The sequence below is a fragment of the Megalops cyprinoides genome, chromosome 3, assembly GCF_013368585.1.
Source record: "Megalops cyprinoides isolate fMegCyp1 chromosome 3, fMegCyp1.pri, whole genome shotgun sequence".
In the NCBI taxonomy this organism is placed as follows: Eukaryota; Metazoa; Chordata; class Actinopteri; order Elopiformes; family Megalopidae; genus Megalops; species Megalops cyprinoides.
The window spans coordinates 2,331,334-2,357,943 of record NC_050585.1 but is presented as its reverse complement, the minus strand read 5'-3'; the positions used below and the strand labels follow the sequence as shown (position 1 = coordinate 2,357,943).

Sequence of the window (26,610 nt, the reverse complement as noted above, 5' to 3'; positions counted from 1 at the left end):
GATGTGTATTTGAATACAAGGTGATGTCGCTACATCCGACCGGAGCCAAATGGCGCCTCTTGTGAACCCTGTGGAGCCAATTAGGTTACAGGGCTCAGGAAATACCCAATTAGAGAGGGAGCTGTTTAGCTATGCACAGCTCCGCAAGACCAATCAGAAACAGCACCTCTGCTGGTTATCATAACTCATATGCAAATGTGACTGCTATTAACTGTATAAAAAATGAACTGAATTCTATACCTGTTGAACTTCTGCTCAATGCTGATGTTCCCACGGCCGGCTGTACTAATAAACTTCCTGTCTTTTGCTACGAACATCGAATCCGCTTCTTGTCGTAACGAAACACTTTTTGGTGTTCCGGACTTCGACTAACAGTTTGGCGCTGCAAGCAGGGTGGAGGCCGACTCGGACTTCAGCGGGTCTCTCATCGTGATACACGAGGTGAGTACGTTTACTTTTACCACTTCCATAGTTAGTGTATCGCAGGACAGACCCGCGGGGATCAGAGCGCTCCACCTAGAAGTACAAACCTCTCATGTTATATTGCGATAAGGAGATTCCGTGTTCATAGTTAAAGACTGTGTCTTTCATTTAATTTGTCTGTCGTGGAATTAGTTTAAATGTGTTTGTTCAAAGTATTGATCATGTCGTTTGTTTGAAGTTCGTCTGTTGTAGTGTCTGTCCATTCGTATTGTCAGGTTAAGTGTTAGTTTCGTCTATCGTGATTATAAGTTGTCTGTCGTCTTTTGACCCCATCGGGAGCCCCAGGAGAGATCGCCGTCTCCTGGGAGCCCGGGTTCCGGGATTTGCGTTTTGTGTTTCCCCGGTGGGAGCCTCAGGAGAGAAGCCGTCTCCTGGGAAGCTAGGTGGTACCTAGAAAAGCGCGCTTGTTGTCCGACGTGGATCAACGGCACCGGTACCCCAGGGGGCTTACCTGGGAAGCTCGCGTATATTCTGGTAGGGATTATCGTGAGGTTTATGTTCGTTTGTCTTTTTGTGTTTGGACCGGTGGCCGCCTCAGTGATCGCGTTTAGGCAGTTGCCGCTGTGCTTACAGGTCGTTGATCACGTTTAGACAGTTGCCGCTGTGCTTACGGATCGCTGGGAAGCTAGGTAACAATTGTTACTTAGGAGTGGGATCACATTGTGATTTACGTTGTTTCTATGTTGTTTGAATGTTGTGCCAATTACGTACGTTTATAGATAACAATTAACGCAGGCCTATATTTAATTAATATTAATAAAAACTATATAAACTGCGGTAAAATGCCGGCAACTAAAGAAACATCTAAAGCCCCTCGTGGTTACGCGGGCAGCATTATGTATTTGTTGGGAAAGTATGTGAAGAAGGAAAGTAAAATGTTGAGACATGGTTGGGATCCAATACGGATCCACTTAGACATCGTTAGAATGGTGGGCGAATCAGAAGAAGGATAAAAATGCAAGTGGTACTGTTATTTTGGTAACAGCATAGAAAGCTAATCGAGAAGTGTGATAAAATGCATGACCGCTTACAAACACAGGGTAAATTATTGGAATTGTGCAAAAGTGATTTAGAAGAAAATGTAAAAGCTCTGATCAGAGCGCCGCGCTTGCGTGTAGACCAGCTGAATTGAAAGATGTTCAAAGCTGATCCAAACAAAGAATGTCCCGCCCCTACACCAAAGGTGCAATCTTCAAACGATAGTAGTTCGCACCTGAATAGAGAACAACTATGCTGGATAATTTAAAACAATAGGAATTGCCGGCTTCCTCTGCAGTCAGTAGTATAAGCACCCCCCCCTTCCAGTAGACCGTATCTTAGCGCGTGGTTAGGAAGCCGGCCATGTGATATGCTAATTGATACTGGTGCTTCAGTTTCTACTACTGATCTGCCACTTCCGTGTACTAAACCTTTCATTGATCTTGTTGGCATTGGGGGTAAGTCAGTTCGTGCATATAAATCTCTACCCGTGCTAGTTGAATTATAGATATTGCAAGTGGTTTCTGGACTTTGCCCGTTGCTGAGACCTCAAGAGCATGATTTGCCTTCACACACCAATGTACACAATATATCTGGACACGTGTGCCCCAGGGTTTTCACAAAGTCATGCACTCTTCCATTGTACAATGACTGAAATTCTAGCAACAGTCTCATGGTCTCAGTATGGAGGGACTCAGTGCCTCCAATATGTTGATGACATTCTGCTGGCTTCTTCTGACTCTGACTCTCATTTTCAGGCTCTGCAAGCAATTGGAAGGAGAAAGCTCAAATTGCTCGGGAGACTGTTCGGTACTTGGGCTTTGGGCTTTGCTGTTTTTGAAGAGCCGTGACTGATCTTCTCGGGGTTTCCTGTCTTCATCAGGCACCCCGATAAAAAAAGGGGGGGATGGATGGTTCAAAATCTCAAAAAAAAAAAAAAATACATCAAGGTTGTAAATCACTCACTACCCATCTACCAAATAATGACTACTAAAGTGTCGGGCCCGACTGAATTGGACATTGCCAAATTACAGAATGACTGTACCAGCGAAGAAAAATGGACTTGGATTGAAAGTGCAACCACTCATGCTGTATCATTACAGGATCTGAAGGACAAACAACAGGAGGGTGAACAACATGAGCAGGAGTATGAATCCAATGGGTTAAGCCCATCATCCGAAGTCCTTCCAACCCCGATGGCAAGGATCATACCAAGTGCTTTTAACCTCTGAGTCTGCCCTTCAAGTCGCAGGTGTTCCAGTCCAGTCCACCACTTTCGTGCCAAGCCGTGTCCATCGCCTGAAGACACCTGCACTGAAGGACATCTGACACCTTCTCTGCTGCTGCTGGTGCTGCTGACATCCAACACCTGCTCTGAACACACTTGACATCTGCTTCAGAAGATCTCCACCGCCGACGCAGTCTGACACCCAAGTGTGGAACCATCTACCACACCAACGTCGTCTTTTATTTTACACTATAGGTAGAGGTGCCTATACTCAGCATTAGGCTGTGTATATGATTATTGTCAACATATTTAGAAGGCTTTCTTTTCCTTTCTTGTTTTTTCTTTGTATTTCTTTTTTGTTTTGTTTTTTTCCCCCTCTCATGTAATGGAACCCCTACCTATGCACAGTCGGTCACAGTTTTACATTGGACTATTCCACTCATAGTCTGGCCAGTGCCGGCCAGAAGCAGATGGGCTTCCTCTCTGAGCCAGGTTCTGCTCAAGGTTTCTTCCTATTAGTCAGGAAGTTTTTCCTTGCCACTATCGCTTATAAACTTGCTCTGAGGGGGTCTCAGGCCTGGGATCTATGCAAAGCTATTTTCCTACACACAACCACTGGTCAACTCATACTGCCTCTACATGTGTAACTCCCCTTTTTATTCTGTTAAAGGTTAATCGTAAGGTTGACCTCATCATTCGCTGTATGTTGGGTCAAACAGGAGGGACTGTTGGGAGACAGTTTTGTGGAGTGGCATGGCGTTTGTTCCAGAGACACGCGATGTGTATTCAAATACAAACGCTGGAGACAAGCGATGTGTATTTGAATACAAAGCGATGTCGCTACATCCGACCGGAGCCAAACGGCACCTCTTGTGAACCCTATGGAGCCAATTGGGTTACAGGGCTCAGGAAATACCCAATTAGAGAGGGAGCTGTTTAGCTATGCACAGCTCCGCAAGACCAATCAGAAACAGCACCCCTGCTGGTTATCATAACTCATATGCAAATGTGACTGCTATTAACTGTATAAAAAATGAACTGAATTCTATACCTGTTGAACTTCTGCTCAATGCTGATGTTCCCACGGCCGGCTGTGCTAATAAACTTCCTGTCTTTTGCTACGAACATCGAATCCGCTTCTTGTCGTAACGAAACACTTTTTGGTGTTCCGGACTTCGACTAACAATCCCAATGACCTGTCAAACTATAGGCCCATCTCGAACCTTCCATTCCTCTCAAAAATTCTGGAAAAATCAGTATCAAAGCAACTCTGTGCCTTTTTACACTCTAACAACATTTTGGAAGTTTTCCAGTCCGGATTTAGACCTCACCACAGTACGGAAACCGCTCTCCTGAAAGTGCTCAACGACCTTCTACTCTCCTGTGACAATGGCTGTATCTCTCTTCTTGTGCTACTAGACCTAAGTGCAGCCTTTGATACCTATTGTATCCTCCTTGACCGCCTCGAAAACCTGGTTGGCATAAGTGGACAGGCCCTATCTTGGTTTAGGTCTTATCTATCAGAACGATATCAGTTTGTCTCCATCAACAACGAATCCTCCGCTCGTTCCAGAGTAAAATATGGTATACCTCAAGGATCTGTGCTTGGACCTCTGCTCTTCTCGTTATACATGTTGCCTCTTGGCGATATCATCCGTAAACATGACATTAATTTCCACTGTTACGCGGATGACACTCAGTTATACATATGAGTCAAACCCGATGTCCCTCTGAATATTTCAAACATGGAGGCCTGCCTAACAGATGTAAAGAATTGGATGGCCTGAAACTTTCTCCTCCTCAACCCGGACAAAACCGAAATATTGGTCATAGGCCAAAATTCAATCAGGAGCAAACTCACTCATTTTACACTGGACCTTGATGGTGTCTCCCTTGCCCCGAGTGCAGCCATCAAAGACCTTGGTGGTGTTATTGATCCCGAGCTCTCCTTTGAAACTCACATAACTAACACTTCTAGGACTGCTTTCTTCCATCTGAGAAATATTGCTAAAATCAGGAAAATCGTATCAATTAACGATGCTGAAAAACTAATCCATGCCTTTGTAACATCCAGATTAGACTACTGTAATGCCCTCTTGTCAGGATGTGCAAACGTCTCATTAAAACCCCTTCAGCTGGTGCAAAATGCAGCTGCTCGAATCTTAACTAAAACTAAACGCTTTGAGCACATCACCCCAGTTCTGGCCTCTCTCCATTGGCTACCTATTAAATACCGGATCATTTTTAAAATACTCTTACTCACATTTAAGGCTTTAAATGGGCTTGTCCCCCCATCTTAAGGACCTTCTTCATCCATACCTTCCACAAAGAGGGCTTCGTTCCCAAAATGCCGGGCTTCTCACCATTCCAAGAGTGGGCAAAACTACTGTAGGCGGTAGAGCCTTTTCCTATCAAGCCCCTCTCCTGTGGAACAGTTTACCCTCTGAGATTCGGGGAACAGACTCTCTCTCCACCTTTAAGTCTAGGCTCAAAACATATCTATATAGTAAATCCTTCAGCTGAGGGACATGGCCTGGTGCTGGCGTGGATCATAGAGTCTCTGGTGGACTAAGTGGTCATTGCTTTCATGGACCCTGCGCTGTGATCTGGTGTTGACTGTCTTAGGGTCACCCTCATGACTATGCCTCCCTTGCCTCCTGTCCCCTAGGTATGCTGCCATAATGTTAGCCTGCGGGGGTCTTTCCTTGTTGCACACCTTTTTCTCTGCCCCTCCTCTCCTGCCTCTCTGTTCTACATCCCTGCCATTCTTATCATCCACTAACCACTGTTTTCTGTTTGCTTCCTATTCCCTGCTCCGGGCTCCTGTCCGGAGCTGTAGCCCAAGCGTCTCATCCCGTTTTCCAGTCCTGCTACCTCGCTGCCCTGCCCATCAAAGCCAACTGCATTCCAAGACCCGGACATCCTTGGAGACATTCTTATAATTACTCTACTGTTAGCTACTATTGTTCTATCTGCCCAGTGCCGGCCAGAAGCAGATGGGGCCCCCCCATGAGCCCGGTTCTGCTCAAGGTTTCTTCCCGATAGGGAGTTTTTCCTTGCCACTGTTGCCTTAGGCTTGCTCTCAGGGGGTCTCAGGCCTGGGAACAATGTAAAGCTGCTTTGTGACAACTTGTGTTGTAAAAAGCACTATACAAATAAAAATGAATTGAATTGAATTGAATAGACAAGCGTTGGCGTAACGTTGATTACTGACTTTGGGTCAACATCGTTTTGGCAGTTGGGGTAATGTTATTTCTACATTGGACAGCAGCTAATCTGCATTACGTCACAATCCAACCATCCGGCCTATTTCTGGTTAGCAAAACGTTGGCTTATAACCAATTGCAGACGTCTTTTATTTTTTTGTTTTCCATTTGATGAATAGACAATATTGTAGACTATACAAATCAATAACGAACAGGTCATGTCATCATGTGCAATGGCTAATTTTTCAAGACATGCCTATTCGTGAGCTGTAAGGTTGGTACCCACATAATAGGGCTATGCCTTAACAAGAGGAAATTATTGCTGATAACCAATTTATTCATTGATAAACACGTCTTAACCAATTGAGACAGATAGGCTACGTTGCTACGTTGCTAAGTTGTTATAGGCTAGATATCATCAATATTTACTGGGGTGTATAAATAAATGAATGGATGAATAGCCTAAATAAATAAATAAATAAATAAATAAATAAATAAAGCCTTGCAATTTTACTGAGAGACAGGGTGCCCAACTGTCCCAGCATTATTTGTATGGTATATGGACATGTTCAGCCACTTCCTCCAAATTATTGAAAACAAAAGGGTCAACGTGTATGCCGCTAATTGAAACACACTGTCAGTCAGAGTGTCCACACAAAAAAGTAAATAGTCCTGACTAGGGTTGGGTATCGAGGCTCGGTACTACCAAATCACCGACCGAATAACATCAATACTACCGAGTATCTGTTTACGCTTCTGTTTACGCTTTCGGTGCTACATTTCGGTACTTTCTGGTAAGGACTCAGAACAGCGGTAACAGTATTTCACTTCTTAAACAGCCGTATCTCCGCCAATTCTGGCTCTACACGCATACATTATACATCAAAAAAGAGGATAACTTGTGCACATTCATATTCTAACCATGCCTTCGGTTCAGTGCTGTGATTAACAATTTTTGAATTATGAGCTGAAATAGGCGTCCAGTTCAATCTTTGCTCTAAGTCATGTAAACACGTTACTTTGTCAAAGGGAGCTCACAGCGTCACACACAGAGAGAGGAGGGAGACGGCACACGGCAACGTGCATATGCTCAATAATGCACACAGGCAACCACACTTTGCATTTTTTTCAGAAAATGCACGCAAATCTTATTATTTGGATCTTAGATAACAAATGTCAATTCATAAAAAGTAAGGCAAATGGATATGTCACGTTTTGGAATGAAACTCTTCAAATTCAATTCAATTCAATTGAATTTTATTTGTATAGAGCTTTTTACAACACAAGTTGTCACAAAGCAGCTTTACATTGTTCCCAGGCCTGAGACCCCCTGAGAGCAAGCCTAAGGCAACAGTGGCAAGGAAAAACTCCCTAAATAACTGGAAGAAACCTTGAGCAGAACCCAGCTCAGAGGGGGAGCCCATCTGCCTCTGGCCAGCCTTGGGCAGATAGAATTATATAGAATACTTGAAATTATACAATGTACTTTAAGACATTTGAGTTTGCTAGACAGTAGTAATTTACAACAGAGTAATTATAAAATGTATCCTAGAATGTCCGGTTCTTGGCACGCAGTTGGCTTAATATGCAGGGCAGCAAAGTAGCAGGACTGGAAATCAGGATGTGACGCTTGGGCTACAGCTCCAGGCAGGAGCCCGGAGTAGGGATAGGAAACAAATAGAAAACGGTGATTAATGGATGTTAATTTCAGGAATGGAAACATAAAGGCAAAGGGGGGAAAAGAGGGGGGAAGAGGGATGCATGTGTGTAATAAGGAAAAATCCCGGAAGATAAGCACTATGGCAGCATACCTAGGGGACGGGAGGCAAGGGGCCAGCACAATCATGAGGGTGACCCTAAGGCAGTCAACACCAGACCACAGCCGGATCAGCTGAACACAGAGTACCCAGGCCATGATGTAGTGACAGCAATGACCACTTAGTCCACCAGAGACTCTACGATCAATGTCAGCACCGTGCCGTGTCCCTCAGCTAAAGGATTTGAAATAAAGATAGGTTTTTAGCCTAGACTTATAGGCGGAGAGAGTCTGCTCCCCAAACTTTGGTGGGTAAATTGTTCCACAAAAGAGGGGCTCAGTATGAAAAGGTTCTACCGCCTATAGTACTTTTACCCACTCTTGGAATGATGAGAAGTCCCGCGCTTTGGGAACATAGAGTTTGTTTTGGAGAATATGGGTGAAGAAGGTTCTTAAGGTAGGGAGGGGCAAGCCCATTTAAAGCTTTAAATGTAAGGAAAAGTATTTTGAAATCAATGCGGTATTTGATAGGTAGCCAGTGAAGAGAGGCTAATACTGGGGTGATGTGTTCAAAGCACTTTGTTCTGGTTAGAATACGAGCAGCTGCATTTTGAACCACCTGAAGGGGCTTTAGGGAGGCATATGCACATCCTGACAAGAGGGCATTACAGTAGTCCAATCTGGATGTAACAAAAGCGTGGATTAGCTTTTCAGCATTGTGTATTGATAGAATTTTCCTGATTTTGGCAATATTCCTCAAAAGAAAGAAAGCAGTTCTTGGAGGTGTTTTTTATGTGTGTGTCAAAAGAGAGCTCAGGATCAATCGTGACACCAAGGTCTTTTACGGTTGCACTTGAGGCCAGTGAGACACCATCAAGAGTTAATGTAATATCAGTGAGTTTTCTCCTGATAGACTTTGGGCTGATAACCAATATTTCTGTTTTGTCCAAATTTAGAAGGAGGAAATTATGGGCCATCCATGTCTTTATGTCTTTGAGGCAGGCTTCCATGTTCGATATTTCCAAGGAGACGTCAGGTTTGGCCAATATGTATAACTGGGTATCATCTGCTTAGCAATGGAAATTAATGCCATGTTTACGAATGATATTTCCAAGAGGGAATATGTATAACAAAAAGAGCAAAGGTCCAACCACAGATCCTTGTGGTATTCCATATCTTACTATGGAGAGTTTGGACTTATTGTTAATGAACACAAAGTGCCAATCAGGTTCTCAAATTGGTCTAATAGAATAAGATGATCGATGGTATCGAAGGCTGCACTTAGGTCTTGGAGCACAAGTAGGGAGATGCAGCCATTGTCAGAGGAGAGATGTAGGTCATTAAGTACTGTTAGGAGAGTGGTTTCTGTGCTGTGATGCGGTCTAAACCCGGACTGAAAGACTTCCAGAATATTATTTGACTGTAAAAAGGAGCAAAGTTGCTTTGTTACAACTTTTTCTAAGGTTTTCGAAAGGAATGGGAGATTTGAGATGGGCCTGTAGTTCGACAGGTCATTCGGGTCTAGATTGGGCTTCTTCAGAATAGGCTTGATGACTGCTAATTTGAAGGACTGAGGTACATGTCCAAACGTAAGGGAGGCAGATTGAGATTCAGATTCATTCTTTATTGTCCTGTGGGGAAATTTGTTTTCACAGTCTGTACCACAACAAGAATCATTCAACATAAGAAACATTCAACATAACAGACCAAAACATTCAGCATAACAACCCTAACAGTTAACACAGAGACAGTACAGCAACTACAGCAATGCTGCTATCTTCTGCACAGGTTATTCAAAGCAGTTATGGCAGATGGGATGAAACTTTTTCCAAATTTTGTCTTTTTATAAGTTATCTGTTTGTATCGGAGGGAAGGAGTGAGAAGCATGTATTTAAAGGATGGCAGGGGTCCTGTGCTATGGTTTGTGCTTTGCGAATAATGGCAGTGTCAATGAGAGGCTGATAAGTTGGGAGTGGGAAGGCCGATTATTTTGGAACATGTGTGAGTGGTTTTTATGAGCTTATTCCTATTGTTGATGGGGAGCATGGTGACGTAGCAGGTGGCACAGTACGGAAGGATGGACCCGATGATGCTGCGATACAGAAGGAGTAAAAGGTGGGATTTGACTGAGAGGGACCTGAGTGTACGGATAACATGGAGTCTCTGCTGACAACATTTATGGATGTCTGTGGTGTGTTGGTTGAAGTTCAGTTTATTGTCCAGAGTGACACCAAGGTATCTGAAGCTGTCCACTATCTCCACTGGTTGGCTGTTGATGTATATGGGGTCATGTTGGGTGGTGTTCTTGCAGGTATCAAACATGAGTTCCTTTGTTTTTGTGACGTTGAGGAGGAGGTAATTGTCTGTGCACCACTGGGAGAAGTGAGCAACAGATTGTTGGTAGGCTGCGAGTGAGTCCTTGTCCGTAAGAAGAGTGAGTATGGCTGTGTCATCTGAGTATTTGAAGTACCTTGTAATGGGAGATGGGCTGAGACAGTCATTGGTGTAGAGTGTGTACAGAAATGGACTCAGAACACAGCCTTGTGGGGCACCGGTATTGATGATGATGAGGGGAGATGTAGTGGTACCTGATCTAACAGCCTGGGATCTGTTACTGAGGAAATTGTATATGAATCGGATGAGAGGAGATGGAATGTGGAGATTGTTGAGTTTACTGATGACCAAATGTTGTTGAATAGTATTGAATGCCAAACTGAAGTCTATGAAGTTGACCCTGGCATAGTGGCCAGGGGTATCCAGGTGTTGGAGGAGAGTGTGGAGGAGGCATGCCACTGCATCCTCTGTCCCCTTCTTAGCCTTGTAGGCAAACTGGAGTGGGTCTACCTGTGGGCTGACAAATGGGAGGATGGCATTCAGTATCAGTTTCTCAATACATTTTGCAAGGATGGAAGTAAGTGCTACTGGTCTGTAGTGGTTCGGTTCAGAGGGATGGGGTTTCTTGGGAACAGGGATGATAATACATGTTTTCCAGAGGGTAGGAACATCAGTAAAAATGACAGGTGAGAGCTCCAGGGCACAGCTTTTGAGCAGCTGGTTCTGTAGCTCCTGAGCTGATGGTAGACATCCCTCTCTGTGAAGGGGTGAGAGTATGGCTGCTGAGGAGCTGGTAGGTCCCTGAATAGTCTTTCACACTCGGCAGAGAAGTCAGTGGTGTCGAACCTGGCAAAGAAGTTGTTCAGGTCTGTAGTGAATGAGACGGGATCAGTGGGTGATGTGCAGGGTTTTGGAGTGGAGCCAGTGAGTGTTTTCACCTTCTGAAAGGCCTGTCTGGTATTCATGCTGCTAAAATACTGCTCTAATTTGTCCTTATATGCAAGTTTTGCCTTCTTGATTTCATTTTTCACAGAGAGGTTTATGTTCCTGAGTGAGAGCCAGTCCTTGCGGTGGAAAGCTTGATGTTTTTCCCTGAGCATGAGTTTTATTTGAGCTGTCATCCATGGTCTGGAGTTGGGGTATTTTTTCATGGATTTGGCTGGGATGGAATTTGCCATGCAGAACTTGATCTAATCTGTGATTTGACCTCGACTTTAGTGTTTAGCTCATCCTCAACAACACTCCAGTCTGTGCAGGCAAGTGACCCCTGCAGTTCTGCAGTTACATCCTCTGACCACTGGTTGACGCTGTAGGTTGTTGGTTTGAGACGTTTCAGTGCTTGAGTGTACTGCGGAAGCAGGAAGACGATGCTGTGGTCTGCTGAGCCCAGCGGTGGCTGCACTCGAGCACTGTAAGCATTGTTTATATTCACATAACGCAAGTCCAAGACATTGTCCCTTCTTGTCGGAATATTGACATATTGTTGGAATGACGGGAGAACGCTGTCAAGCCTGCAACTGTTGACGTCCCCTAAAATGAAGACCGGACTGTCCAGGTACTTCTCGAGCATAGCATTAGCACACCGGGCAGCTACCTCAGCTGCGGACTTGGTGTTAGCGCTGGGTGGGATGTAAACAGTACAGAAGGCCAGTGTTGGGAATTCCCGTGGGAGGTAAAAGGGTTGAAGCGATAGTGTCAGCATCTCAATGTCAGGGGTGCAGACCCTCTCATGAATCTTGATGTTATTACACCATCGGTCATTGATGTAGACACAAATACCCCCGCCCCTCTCCTTACCGGATTCTCTCGTCCAGGCCAACCACTTCGTCAGTAGTCGACTCACTTAGCCAGGTCCGGGTAAGGGCGATGATAATAGCCTCCCGAAAGGCTCTCTCCGTTCGGCACTTGGCGTGTAGGATGTCCATCTTAGTCCGGAGAGATTGTACATTTGCCATCACAACCGAGGGAAGTGGAAGTTTGAATGGACGCCGCCTGAGCCTGGTCCGGATCCCTCCTCGTCGTCCTTGTTTCCTCGGCCTGTTTTGGATGTCAGTTGGAATTACATCCACAGGTTTTAGGCTGGGAGGGACAGAGCCTCGGAGAAAGAGGAGATCCTCTCTGGAGTAGGTGAGTTTGTTTTCACCGTGCACCTCTGGGAGAAACGCAGCACTACTGAGACGTAGATTAATTGTAGGACGATCAAGGTGATCCCCAGCGTTTTTACGATTCTGGACATAGTAGCCATGATAGCAGATTAGACAAACAAACCTGGAACAAAACTTGACAGACTTGACAGACGGAGACCAGACATGATACGGATGCGGAAGACTGTGTTGTCACAGCAGAGCATGCGCCACACAATGGGGGCACTCACAGGCATTTAATGGGATTTAATAACCGAGTGCCAATTTCAGGTAGCAGCTGTTTTAAGAATCTTGTTGGAATGGGGTCTAGTAGGCAGGTAGCATTTTTAGATGAATTAATTAGGGAGGAGAAGTCGCTAAATTTAATTGGGTGTGAAAGAGTCTAGGCATGTGGCTGGCCTATTGGACATCTCTATGTTATCTGAGGCTGGACAGGCCAGGCTGGAGGCAGAATTAGAGGAGAGTTTTATGTTGTGTCACGTATCTTTATGATAGTCTGTAATAGCCTGTAATTCACGTAGTCATTGCTACTATGAATTACAGGTCTTTCTCCTAGCATGGAAAGAAAGTCTTGTAGCTTACAAGACTTTCTTTCCATGCTAGGAGAAAGACCTGTAATTTGGTGGAGCGCCATTTTCTTTCAAGTTTCCGTGCAGTTTGTCTGATAGCATGGGTCTGGTCATTATACCAAGGTGCATGCTTTTTGTCTGGGACTTTCCTCTTTTTAAGGGGTGCAATGGCATCTAGGGTATTACGTAGTGTGGACTCAATATTTTCGGTGAGTTGATTTATTTTAGCCAAACTAGGGCATACGTTTAAATATTCTTCATTGTGCAGACCGTATGATGCAAGGAGCTCATCAGTAAAGGCTTTAGTAGTAGCAGAAGAGATGCGCCTGAGAGAAAATATGGGCTCTGAGTTCATGTAACAAGCTAAAGGAAGGTTGAAAGTCACCAGGTAATGGTCCGACAGTACAGGATTGTGTGGCATAGTTACTACATTGTTAATTTCAGTGCCATAAGAGAGGGCCAGATCCAACGTATGGTTGCAGCAATGTGTGGGTTTATCCACAAACTGAGAGAATCCAATGGAGTCAATGATGGACTGAAAATGCTGTTCTGAATGGATCATGTTCATTGTCCATATGAATGTTGAAAATGCCTACTACCACAACCATTTCTGTATTGACAACCAGGTTGGATAGAAAGTCTGCAAGTTCGGATAAGAAAACAGTATAAGGGCCAAGTGGCCTGTAAACAATTACAAGCGTAAATACCTGAGATGCAGTCTTGCCAGGATGTACAAAAGTACTAGCAATTCAAATGAATTTAAGCTATGGCTAGATTTAAAAGTGGCACAAGGATTAGAGTTATATACAGCAGCAATACCACCACCTCTACCAGTTGAACGGGGGACCTGGTAGTTACTGTAACTAGGAGGCGTTGATTCATTTAAAGCAATAAATTCATTTGGTTTAAGCCAGGTTTCAGTCAGTGTGATGGAGAAAGAATTCTCCGCACAAATGGGCGCATCCGCCTCGCTATGAGGAAGCGGGGGGGTGTGACAATACATGTGTTTTGTGCAACGTTTAAATATACACGGACTCGATTTAAATGGCTTCGGTTTATTTCTTCAGCTAGTGAGATGTGTTCAGTCCTGCAAGAGGAAAGAAGACTGTTACCACTATGTATAGGATTGCTACAGCCATATATGTTTGGATTGTTTGTTTGTTGTTTGGATTTGTTAAAACTTTAAGGTAGCGAACACAAGCGTTTTTTTCGGGTGCACACGAAGACAAGCGATCGGGTTTGCTAATTTAACAGACAGCAATTATAATTGTTACTTTGAAACAAATGTGATAATTGCAATTAAGTTTGAAATGACTCACCTGTGGGGTTAGAGCTGCTACCGGGAACAGGCAAAAGGAGTGCATACACGGATCATGGAAATTATATAGTATTATGGGTAGCGTAGTTCCCATGTGTTGAAACGTGGAAGGGGGAGATTGTGCTGCCAATGTAAATTTTATGCAGCAATCTATTTATTTGGAACAAAACATGTGGGTTTGTCAATGGAACGTGTGTATTTCATTGTGGGATGAATTGTTGTTATAACTTTGTCGTTTTATTCCTGTAAATTGATTTTAATATTTTGACCCAGGTAATGGGTTAGTCCAGGGCGTGGCTCAGGCTATTTAAGCACCCAAGTTCTGTCATTTGGGGGAGAAGGTGTAGGAGAGTATAAACTCTGTGAGCCAGTGAAAGAAGGACGCACCTGGGAATAATTGCCCGGTGTTGTTTGTTTATTATTGTAAATAGTTATATCTTTTGTTTATTGTATAGCACAATTAAACGTCTTGTCTTCGTTCACCCCAATCTCTGTTGTCGTCACCTGTTTGCCGCTCGCCGTCCTGTCACAGTCAGACATAGGATGTTGAATTTATGGTGAGTAATCAATTCATTTACTAGCATTGCTTTGGGTGTTAATGTATCCTTATATTTAATAAACCAATCCTAAGGACCACTTGTTTGCAGGTATTAATTTCAGGTTCACCAGATTTAAGCTTTATCAAGTTGTCAAGGCAAATGCCCCTAATAGATGTCTTTAAACAGTATGGGACCAAAGATCGGGGGCAGACACCGTCTCTATGGAACTAAATTTAAGTGGTGGTTCAAGGGAAGAAGCAGAGATGTGTTTAAGACAGAAAGTCTGCTGCCTAGACTATAGGCCAAATTTCTGGAGATAAGAGCTGTGCCCTCCCTCAAGGAGTAGATTCCATCTCTTTTTAAAAGACCAGGCCTCCCCCAAAAGGTGTGCCAGTTGTCTATGAAGCCTACGTTGTTGGAGGGACACCACTCAGACAGCCAACAATTTAGTGACATTAATCTGCTGTAGATCTTGTCACCACACCGCATACGGATGGGACCAGACGAAGTTACTGACTCTGACATTATGTTTTGTGAGTTTACACACCGATTTGATTGGTAACTTAGTTATTTCTGATTGTCTCATACAGATATTGTTAGTGCCGAGATGAATAATAATGTTCGAGAATTTACTTTTACCTTTAGCCAGCACTTTCAGATTTGCTTCAATATCAGATGCTCTGGCCCTGGGAATGCAATTAACTATGGTTGCTGGAGTCTCTATGTTCACATTTCTCAAAATAGAATCGCCAATTATCAGGGCTCTTTTAACAGGTTTCTCAGTTGGTGTGTTACTGAGGGGGGAGAACCTGTTTGAAACGTGAACCAGGGGTTGATGGTGCACCAAAGGCTTACGTTTTCATCTATTTTCCTGAACCGTAACCCACTCACCTTGCTGCAAAATCTTATATATTATTTGATCTTATATAAGGTGCGGATGCGTGCCGCTAATTCTGCTATCTTCTCCATCAACCTAGCATTTAACTCACATTTTTCACAGGTGAAACTAGCACTACCGGCAGAGAAGGAGTAACTATACATATTACAGACAATGCAGGAGAGACAGCGCGAGGGAGGAGAGTTGAGAAAAAGCGAGACAGAAGAATTGGTAGAAGTATTGGTAGAAGCCATTATCTCAGAGATTACTTACGTCTATATTTTCCTTCTTTAGATAAGTGTTGTAGTTCGCGTTGCAATTTTCTGTTTTGTTGTAACTTTTCTTTTTTACAAGGTGTTGGAAACCGCAAACACTCCGAGTTTGTGTCCTGGCTGGGACCTAGCCGATTGGCGTCTGCATCTCACGTTCAGGAAGCAAGCTACCGGAAGCAGGTAGCTATATATATATACACTGACCATTACATTGTAATGACATTGTATTCAAATACATATACTTTAATATGGAGTTGGTCCCCCTTTTGCAGCTATAACAGCTTCCACTCTTCTTGGAAGGCTTTCCACAAGATTTTGGAGTGTTTCTGTGGGAATTTGTGCCCATTCATTCTGTAGAGCATTTATGAGGTCAGGCACTGATATTGGACGAGAAGGCCTGGCTTCTGATCAGGTCAGGCCTGGTCAGGGCTCTGTGCGGGCCAGTCAGGTTCTTCCACACCGAACTCATCAAACCATGTCTTTATAGTCCTTGCTTTGTGCACTGGGGCACAGTCATGTTGGAATAGAAAAGGGCCTTCCCCAAACTGTTGCCACAAAGTTGGAAGCATAGCATTGACAAAAATGTCTTGGTATGCTGAAGCATTAAGATTGCCCTTCACTGGAGATAAGGGGCCTAGCCCAAACCCTGAAAAACAGGTGTGGCCAAATACTTTTGCCCATGTAGTGTGTGTGCGTGTATATTCAAATCTACAGCCCACCTCTGGAGGGTCTGGAGGGTAAAATTGTTTCAGTAAACTCAGTCATTACGCTTTAGCTTTATCAAGCTGTGCTGTTTTGGTCATAAAGAAATGTGCTGCTGCAGAGGTGCTGGTTCAGGACTGAATTTCTCAGGAGTACGTGACATATCCTCACTACATCAATAATTTTAAAGCTGACAGCAAAACCATGGGATGGCTATTGTTTCCATGGTGACATGTACTTTGCTGTTACTTACAAATGTATTGTCACCTCCTCAATCCACACAAAGTAAAAAGCAAATGATTATAATCATCTCACAGACACCACTGATCTGCAATGGGCCATTATCAAGCACTAGTTGCAGAAATCAATGCCAACAGAGGTCAAAGCGTTTGTGTGACAAACTGCATTTACTGCTGGATTGCCATTTCCACAAAATACAATAATAACCCAAAGACACAGATGAAGATAAAAAACCCAAAATGATTTAGCCTTAAATGCCCATTTTCTTGCATTAAATGTGACGTGGAGGTAAAGGCTTATAATATACTTGTGTAATTGACTGAGTCATTGATAAGTAAATATGCACATTGTATTGGCATGATGCACACTTCATATTTGTACACAAGGAGACTTGCATACTTTAGCTTACATATTTATTACAGAAGTTCAAGTTATGTGCCTTGCTCAAAGGTACCACAGGAAGGTCCCAGGCAGGATTTGTAAAAACCAAGCAAGGCCACCCAACTCATGATTCAGTGTCTTTATAAAATACTATGAGCTGCTGCTATCTGCATGATCACTGTGTTTGATTTCTGTGACCCAACTTAAATACTTGACTTGAATATGTCACCTTCGGTGCTACCTCTGCATCTGTCCTCTGGGTACTCCTCTTCGTGTTGACACATTTCCGTCGTTTGCGAAGGACGACATAGATCTGGATGTACACCAGCAGGGTGGTGATGAAGGGAACGTAGAAAGACACAATAGAGGAGTACAGCACAAAAGCAGGGTTTGCAATTACACAGAGGGCATCATCGCGGGTTGCTGAAAAAACAGAAAAGATTATGTGTTACCTGTTACACAGGTGTCACGAGTCACCATTTTAGCTAAATTTGATAAGAAATTTTGATAATAAATTCTTTTTTGATCTTTGTAAAGTCAAAATGTGAAGAAAATTTAAAGTGAAGGGCACAAAGGTAATGCTACCACATTAGAGACAGTTCAACTGTTAGTGGGTGATCCTTACTAAAGCTGGCAGTCTTGACAATGAAGAATATCAGTTTCAGGATCTTTATCAAGTCCTTTGCCTTACATGTAGAGTCCTGAAGATAGATTGGGTATCCCTAGGCGAAATGACGGGGAACTAACGATCAGAGGTGGAAAACCCCGGCTTCAGAAAGTAAAAGTCCTGCCACATATTTGTTCCACCCACGCACTACACCAGCTGAATTTAATTAGCACTCTTCAGCCAGGTGGAGGAGCTAATTAGTGAAATCACCTTGTTTAGTGAAAGGCTAGAACAAATACATGATAGGCCGTGGTTTTCCACCTCTGCTAACTACGTGTGTGTTTGGTGTGTGAGTGGAGGGGATGCTGTTCAAACATCTTCACCAGGATGTATACAGAAGTGGAAGATTTATGCTGTAGATGTAGATTGACATTACTTTTTCCAACCTCCTTAGTTTTACTACAAGAAAACAAAACAAACACTTGAAAGGATGACAAGGAAGAAGAGCTGGTGGATATAATTGAAGACAACCTTCAATAAAGAGATAATAAGAGGTAATACTTTAGTCTTTCTGTACTACTCAGAAATAAATGGAAACAAACATGAAATAATTCCCCAAATCAGCCTTTGTGTTCCTGACTTTTCATTTTGTTATTCTTGTGCAGACTCAGTGGGAGGATCCATTGGGACTGTACTGATAGATGTAACATGTTCATGCCTAGTGGTGTTACCTTTCTAATCTGTTCCAATGAGTGAGCTGTCCATCTAGCTTCCACTAGTAGGTAGTTGTTGGTTTTAAATACTACCCTTTAAGGGGATGTGAAAAACTGCAGTGATTTTAGATGAACTTCATGATGCGTGGAGAAAACAGCTGCTGTCAATGACTGATTCCTAAGAACCAATCAAATGATTTTACTTTTTACAGGCTGACACTCTGGTGACCTCAATTAGTAAATGACAGTACATGACAGATCCATCTGTGGGATGGCTCATGAACTCTCACTCTCCCATCATAAATGAACTGTGGTTCTTCAGTCCAATGCGGAATCATATGGTTCTATTACCTGTGTTATTTAATCCAAACAACAGGGGGCAGGATATGGCAAAAGACAGAACCCAGACAGCAGAGATCATTACTGTGACCCTTCTCTTTGAGCTGTACCGGGTGTTATACAACATTGGCATGGCTACAGCTGTATACCTGCAAGAGATATTGATGGGGGCAGAGGAGTGGGAGAGGAAAACAACAGAGGGAGAGGGAGAGACAGGGGGGTGGAGGAGGAAGAAAAATAATGAGACAGGCTGGGTAAACAACATATGATTTCCCATAAGCATAACGATATTTTAAAATGTGATGTTACAGTTAAAATTACAGAAATTACAGTTAAAATGTTGTATTTTTTATCTTGCCACCCATCACCCACCATAGAGCAGTTGAAATTTTGAAGATGTTCCCTGTATTACAGAAATGGCACAAATCAATCTCTAAACTGTTTACAACAGAATGCACAAGCATTTATTGCTGATTGACAAATATAGGTTGGGAACTATATTTTTACAATTGAAGAGTTTGTACAAGGCCTTATGAGTCTTAAAGGGCATTATGACCTGGACATTGTGTGCATGCATGTAAGATACATTCATTAAGGGTTTCTAGCAATGTGCACTTCAAAACATTTCAAACAATCATAAGGTATGACATCACATGCATGGAAAACATCATAACTTCATGCAGCATGATATTACTTTCACCACTCATAAAAATTCTGTTGTAGTTCTATTAGCTGTCATTTTTGGATATATTCTCATGAAGAAGAGGCAAAACAGCATCACAAATTCCGATATGTAATACAGACCAATTTTACCGTATTTTCATTCAAGGTTAAAACAACAGATACCATTGTGCATTAAGATAAAGCTTTGCATGAGAACACAAGCACATATTATCAAAACTCCAGTTTTCAGTTACTGTCCTCTGTACATAATCTGATTGATATTTTGAGGTGATGTTTTCCTCTCTTGCTGTGGCTGTCTGACTGAAGCTTTCTAAATACAGAATAGATTTCACACCACTCAGACTGCAAAAAGGGAAAGGGAGAGGTGAGGACAAAAATCTCTGGTGCATATTTATTTCTATATCAGAATGACACAAAAAGAAGGAACAAACAGAATGATGTGAAAGATATTTAAATTAACAGTGAACTCATTGTTTGCCAATCAAAGTGGTGTTCTGTTTATGTTTTGCTGCCTTAGAAATGAATAAATGGCTTTATTGAATTTTGTAGCTTTTGTCAGAGATCACACAATTTTTCAAAGTGGATGTCATCATTGAAAGTACCATTTTGTATGCTGTTTTCATTCCATTTTTAACACTGCACACATGGAATGTTTGCATATATTATGTGATACTGAATTTTTAATAAAAGCACACATTGTAATGCATTATGACTGTGATTCTGGTGGTATACATCTTAAAATTGACATCACTGCACACAGAATGCCTAAATCCTTAAAACAATCATTCTGACATCTCAAGTAAACCTTTTCAGAAATGGCCAAATATTAATGTCAACAGTCAACACATAATAATAAACTACTCAAAAAACATTCATTTACTTTTGTGGACATACAATCATATCCATTTCCAGTACATTTGAATCATATTTGTCATAAATATTTTGTGCTCTCAACTGTATCAAAAATATTCACATCTTCAAAATACCACTTGGTTATCGGCCATAAGGCAGTTATGAATGTCTATGCAGTGCCTGCTAAGGTGTTACGTATGCTCAAACTTAGGGATCAAAACAACAGATAGGATGGCCTAAATAAAGCTTAATTTAATATTTAGGCTTGTGTATGATTCCCTTATATTCATATTAATGCAAGTATTAAAGTAAATACCATTGTGTTGGTTCTGCTATATTGAGTCAAGCACGTAGGAAATCATTATCATGTTGCGGTTTTTTCATTTACCTGTCAAATTTATTTATTTATTTATTTATTTAAGTGAGGTGCATATGAATGTTAGGTTTATTATATAATTTGTTGTAATACATGTCAGGAAACGTCCCCTACAACCTAACCATATGGATTGATTTTTTATATTCTTTTGGACAAAAATGTAATCATACATATATTCCGAAGACTCACTATTTCTAAAAAAATGTGATTATTTTCCAAAAGATGCACTGCATCTTCGATGTAAGCTTGCTTACCAGCTGTGTGTCAGGCCTGACAGAATTTTTGGTGACAACCATGCCCTAAATTGAGATAATGTGTTTGCCAACGCAGAGCAATCAAAAGCCATGGATGATTCACCCGTTCAATCAACATGCAGTAGGAGGTTTTCATAAGGGGCAAGTGGGGTAAGAAACAAAGCTTCTCCCTGCAGTCTGTGAATATACATCTCAGTTAAGCACACATTTGTCATGCACAGGCTAGACACATGTCTGCTATGCGAGGCCGTGTAAGATTCCATTCAGATGCTTTACCAAATATCAACCACATGTGAGGGGACTAAATTTGATGTAAAACAACATACACTGCAATAAAATGTGTTTCTTGGTGAAAATTGACTCTAAACTTTCTAAAAGGACATAGCAGTCTTGAGGGTTAAATCTTCATAAAATAAACCACTTTTTTATGTTCAAATATTTGTAAAATGGTGTTTACACAGTGAGTCAATAAAAGTAAGCCTTCAGCTAACATTGTATTCATTTGCACTTGTTTATTCACATTTCTTTCTTATAGGCCCTTGTAGGACTCAGCAGTGTAGCCATATGGTATATCGAATATCCCCTCAGCTATCCCCGGTATGCGGCGTTAGGTTTCTTACCGTCTTGTTTTCGGTTTAGTCATACCTGATGAGGGAGCACACCTCCAGTTTTCCAAGGCCATGTGAAATGCTTCCAGGGGAAAAAACGCCACTCGTATTAACTTGTTAATCAAGGATGATAAAGGGGAACAGATTGAAAGTAATGACAGATTTAAAGGTAGTGTTCGGGCTTCCCCTGTTTCCAGTTCACCCCCGCCACTGCTCGTATCTATTCAATGTTGATATCACAGCAACAGCACTATGCTGCTTCCATATGGTAGATAGAAACACATGGTTACAAAGATAAAGAGATTGAAAACATATGCTATGTGTTTTTCGAAGCTAACAGGTAAGTTAACCAACATATAGATACAAGTGATATTTTTCTGCCCCGGAAGCATTTCACTGAACTTTGGAGGTGTCCTCCCGCATCAGGTATGACTAAAGGGAAAACAATACGGGAAGAAACCTAATGCCGCATACCGGGGATAGCTGTTATTGTGCTAAAAATAGCTATTTGATATACCGCGACGGCTATACTGCCCAACGCTAGGCCCTTGTTATTATCATCTGTCTTCACACAATAAGGTCTTACGAATCAGACTGAGTGACACTTAAAGTGTACTCTCTAATATGCGAGAGACCCCTGTAGGGAACATAGGCTTTTTTCATGATTATATTGCATTGATTAGATTGATGCTGATTACAGGTAATCAGCATCAAAGGGCACAATATGTGGCTCTGGACCTTATCAAATTCACATATGTCCTTGTCAGCTGAAAACTAATTGGTGATAAAACACTCCATCAGTTTAGTACATCTATGACCAAAAAAAAACTTTTTTCCTATCTCACTGGTTCCTCTTATCAGACTGGTTACTTCAGATTAACGTAAATGTACATTATAGTAAATATTAACAGAGACTTCAGAACATTTTCTATGAGATTCTCTTTCTATGAGATTCTCTGGTTTTGCAACTGTGATCATGCAAATGCCATGTTTAAACAAATTATTGGCAGTTTTGCAAACGCTCTTACCCAGAGCGACTTACATAGGTTACAATTTACATGTTATCCATGTATATAGCTGGATATTTACTGATGCAATTTTGGGTTAAGCACCTTGCCCAAGGGTACAACAGCAGTGTCCAAGCAGGGAACTGAACCAGCAACCTTTCAGTAACAAGTCCTTACCACTGTGCTACACTGCTTTCAGTAAAAAGGAATCAGAACATTGAGATTTTGATTGCATTGCAGTCTCAGGTGAACAACAACACATATGCGTTGAACACTTGGTCATCTGTTTGATTGTAAGCAAGATTAATATGAGTCTAAAATGAGACCTACCTGTCAATACTAATGGCACAGAGATTCAGAATGCTTGCTGTACACATCATGACATCTAGGGTGACAAAAATGTCACAATGGATTTTGCTGAACCGCCACTCTCCTACAACCTGAAACAAAGGATAGAGAGTGTAGCATTAGGGAGAATGTTAATAGCAATACCACTTCCAGCAGCAAGCTGGTTCTCTCAAAAGGTCTCCCATCCAAGTAAACACCAAACCCAGCTTTAGCTCTTTGGCACAAAAAAGCTACAGAGTGGTATGGCTGCTGATGACTATGGGACATCACTATAGGTTTTTTAGATTTTACATTTTATTAATTACTATTACAGTTTTTACCTCAGCAGATGACCTAATCCAGGGTGATCTACAGAACCAACATCTGATTTGCATAGCATGGTTGTAACTAAAGCTGTTCAGGTTAGGACCTTGCTAAAGTCTTCAACAACAGCATCAGTCTAAGATTTTAACTTAACATGGTCCAACAAAGGGGATTTTCTCTTTCAACTATGCATTACAAAAGTTCTGTGCCTAGTGAATACAAAGTCTGGTCTTCACTTTCAAAGCTGAAGTGAATTTACATTTTAGGAAGAGGTCCACATGGTGAAAATTTAGCACCGTATGTATTTAATTAAACTAAACCCTGAACTGACAGTTCAGATTGTCCTGTTTGCTGCTGGGGTTGTCTCTAATTTCTGCTCTACAAAGACATGCTAGGCAAATGTGTATTGCCTATAATTAATCGGGAACATTTTGTGACACCCACAGTATCTTGGATATTCATTGAAGCAGATGGACTCGGTTTTCTACTGACATTAAAAGTGTCAGTACGGTGGCTCCTTGCTTTTGTTTTCCTTGTCCATGTGCCCTTGTTTACTGTTTTTCCTTGTGTTCCAGCCCTGCCCTGCTCTCCGCCCTGTCTCCACCCACCTGATTGCCTGATTGTCTCCACCCGCCTGCCTGCGCACCTGCATCCCATCACCTCATCAGCCTCGCCCCATTATATTCCCCGTTTGTTTCATGTCTCGTCTCAGTTCTCCTGTTTCGTTACGAGCCGGTTTGTCCTGTTTAGCCTGCCTGTTTCTCTTGACCTTGTTTTTTGGATCTGATTTTGGTATTGTTTGCTGTGTTTCCCTGGTTTTGACTTTGACTGTTTTTGACCTCGTTCTTTGGATACCGATTTGGATTTATTAAATAATCTTTGTGCATCCTGCCTCCCTGTCTGTGCCCGAGTCCCTGTCTGAGTCATGACAAAAAGTGATATAAACAATCAGCCCATGGCAATAATGGTGAATAAAACCTCATAAACTACTAGAGACCCCCAATGAAAAGAATAATCAATTGTGACACCACCTTCTGACACAATGTTACATTGAGGTCAACATTCTAAATAGCTGACTGCATCTTTTTAATGACTCTCAAGGCTAGGGCTAGGGGTAGGTCTAAGGTCAGAGTCATTTTGATTACTTGCATGGTCACATACTTGCAGACTGCTAATATGTGGTAAAGAAGAATTTTGTTACCAGATGGTCACACGTCATATTTACTCATTGACTATAGCTGCAATTAAACTATACCAACTATACCACTAAACTGTATTAAACAGGCAGTGCTCCCAGTCATTCCTGCTGGATTTGTAAAGCAATGGCTGATTGATTCTACCAACCTCCTCAACTCTGTTCTACATCAATTCACAAACATTATCATGCATTGCCATAATATTCCACACAAGTATTCTACTGCAGATGAACTCCTGGGTATCTTATCCACAAAAGAAATGTTGCATTGACACATCCATGGTAATGGTGAAAACGATCTGAAAATATTTACTCTGGATATTTATCCCTGTGAACGTGTTGAATGACTGGATCTAACATGGGCTGTATCATCAAACAATAATACGCAATATTATTTAGCAATTGCTTGGGGGGAAAGAGCAAAAATGGTTATCTATACAGCAACAGGAAATCAGATTTTAATGTGCATGAATCAAGGGATCTGGTCCTAGCCTAAGCTCTCAAAAACACAAAGAGGATTTTAATTTAATAAAACATGATAGCGTGTGTTCCCACAGCAATTAATGCTTCTGGTTATGTGACATACACTTGCAGCACACAAGCATCCTAGGGCATACAGTGTTGTTGATAAGGCTGAGATGTTGTAAATATTTTAAGGTATGGTTTCCTTTTAATCAGAACAATCATGTCCTTTTTGGTAACGCACTGTAAATTCCCAATGTGCGCAGTTCCTGACATGCTCAAAAAGTGAATAGTGCATCCATGTTCTCCAACAGTGCAATAGATGCAATTTTAATGAGGAAAAAGCAACAAATATAAAACAAAGCTTTGAGGGAGTAACATTCTGTATTTCTTACAGTGCTCAAAAGTCTTCCCATCTGTTATGTGACAGCAACATATGAAACATACAACAGCGACAATAATAGCCACTGTAATTGCTTTTATCAGAAATATTCTTGAGTAAAATAAGTCATGGTTTTCAGAACATTATAAAAATAAAATAATGTTTCTGACAAAGATTACAAGACAATAAATAAAGACATTGTTACATGGACAGTCTACTATAAAATGCAGCTTGTAGTGCTGCAGCGGCAGATACTGGGGCTTATGCACACTATGGCTTGTGGCTGAATACTTACTTACCTACGTTACATAAGCACATTTCCTGTTTATAGCACATGCATGCCTGTTCTTTTATGTTTACAGATATGTATCTCGATGTATGTGCATGTGTATGTATGCATCTATAGTCATATTGTAATATATTTGCAAGGGATTTATGAGCAAAAGTGAAATATTCAACTCCAATGTAATCCCCTTATGTCCAACATTGTTCTTCAATGTATTCATTTCATTCCTCTCTCTTTCATCTCAGTTCCTTATATTTGCTCTGTGCTTATCATTTGTTCTTGAGTACTAACATTTCTATCCCCACTGTGTCTCATGTGAAATTTGTAAAACCTTGTATCTCATTTCATGCATTCACGATTTCTTTCTTTATTTTTTGTCTAAAAAAAGAAGAAAGAAGAGGCTGACCTCAAGGAAGACCACCCAGGGCATGACGAGGGTGGCCACCAGCAGGTCTGCCACAGCCAAGCTCACGATCAGATAGTTGGTGGTGGTCTGCAGTGCCCTCTCCCTGGAGACGGCCATGCACACCAGTATGTTGCCAAAGACGATGATGAAGATGAGCAATGTAAGGAGCATAGCATAATAGTTGTACCGGTGCTTCTCCACATATTCTGTGATGTTGACCACCCCTGTCCCATTGCCATAGTACGTTTTATTGTAGGCATATTCTGTTAGGAAATCCATGAGCTGTGATTGGCTGAGGCCAAGGACCAGACCTGAAAGCCAAACAAAACAGATGGAGCAATCAGACCTTATAAACCAAATGTGGGTGGCCTGTCTATAAACATTACAGAATCAATATTTTGGATCTTTGACAGTTCAGTTCCAAAATATATTTTATTATTAAAACAGACAGGAATGGTAAGTTTAAAAGCATTCGTTACATATCATTACAAAAAAGTGTAAAAATTTTGGGGTCCTCTCTTTAAAAACTTAAGATAATATAAAGAAAGGAAAATACAACATTATACAGACATAATGCAGCAAGACTATTTATACAGAATTCAGAAAGATAAAAACAGTATAAATGTACTAAGAAAAAAGACCGAAAAGGATAAGAGAAGGTTAGCAATATGGCAGCCAGGCAGCAGCATACAGTGGATATAAGAAGTCTACACACTCTTATGAAATTGCAGGTTTTTGAAATGTTAAGACAGAAGTAACAA

The 26,610-nt window shown here is 41.7% G+C and overlaps 1 protein-coding gene across 1 annotated transcript in view; it reads right to left on the bottom strand.

The window, feature by feature from the left end:
* LOC118774740 (D(2) dopamine receptor A-like) overlaps positions 1-26,128 on the bottom strand; it is a 36,981-nt gene extending 10,853 nt beyond the window's left edge. Inside the window, exons 1-5 of the mRNA XM_036524208.1 lie at positions 25,850-26,128; positions 22,798-22,907; positions 18,699-18,835; positions 17,269-17,450; positions 2,010-2,027 (exon numbers count right to left, since the gene is read on the bottom strand). Of these exons, the coding sequence (XP_036380101.1) occupies positions 2,010-2,027; positions 17,269-17,450; positions 18,699-18,835; positions 22,798-22,907; positions 25,850-26,128 (726 nt within the window). The remainder of the gene's footprint in view (positions 1-2,009; positions 2,028-17,268; positions 17,451-18,698; positions 18,836-22,797; positions 22,908-25,849) is intronic.
* Between the last annotated feature and the right edge of the window lie 482 nt (positions 26,129-26,610).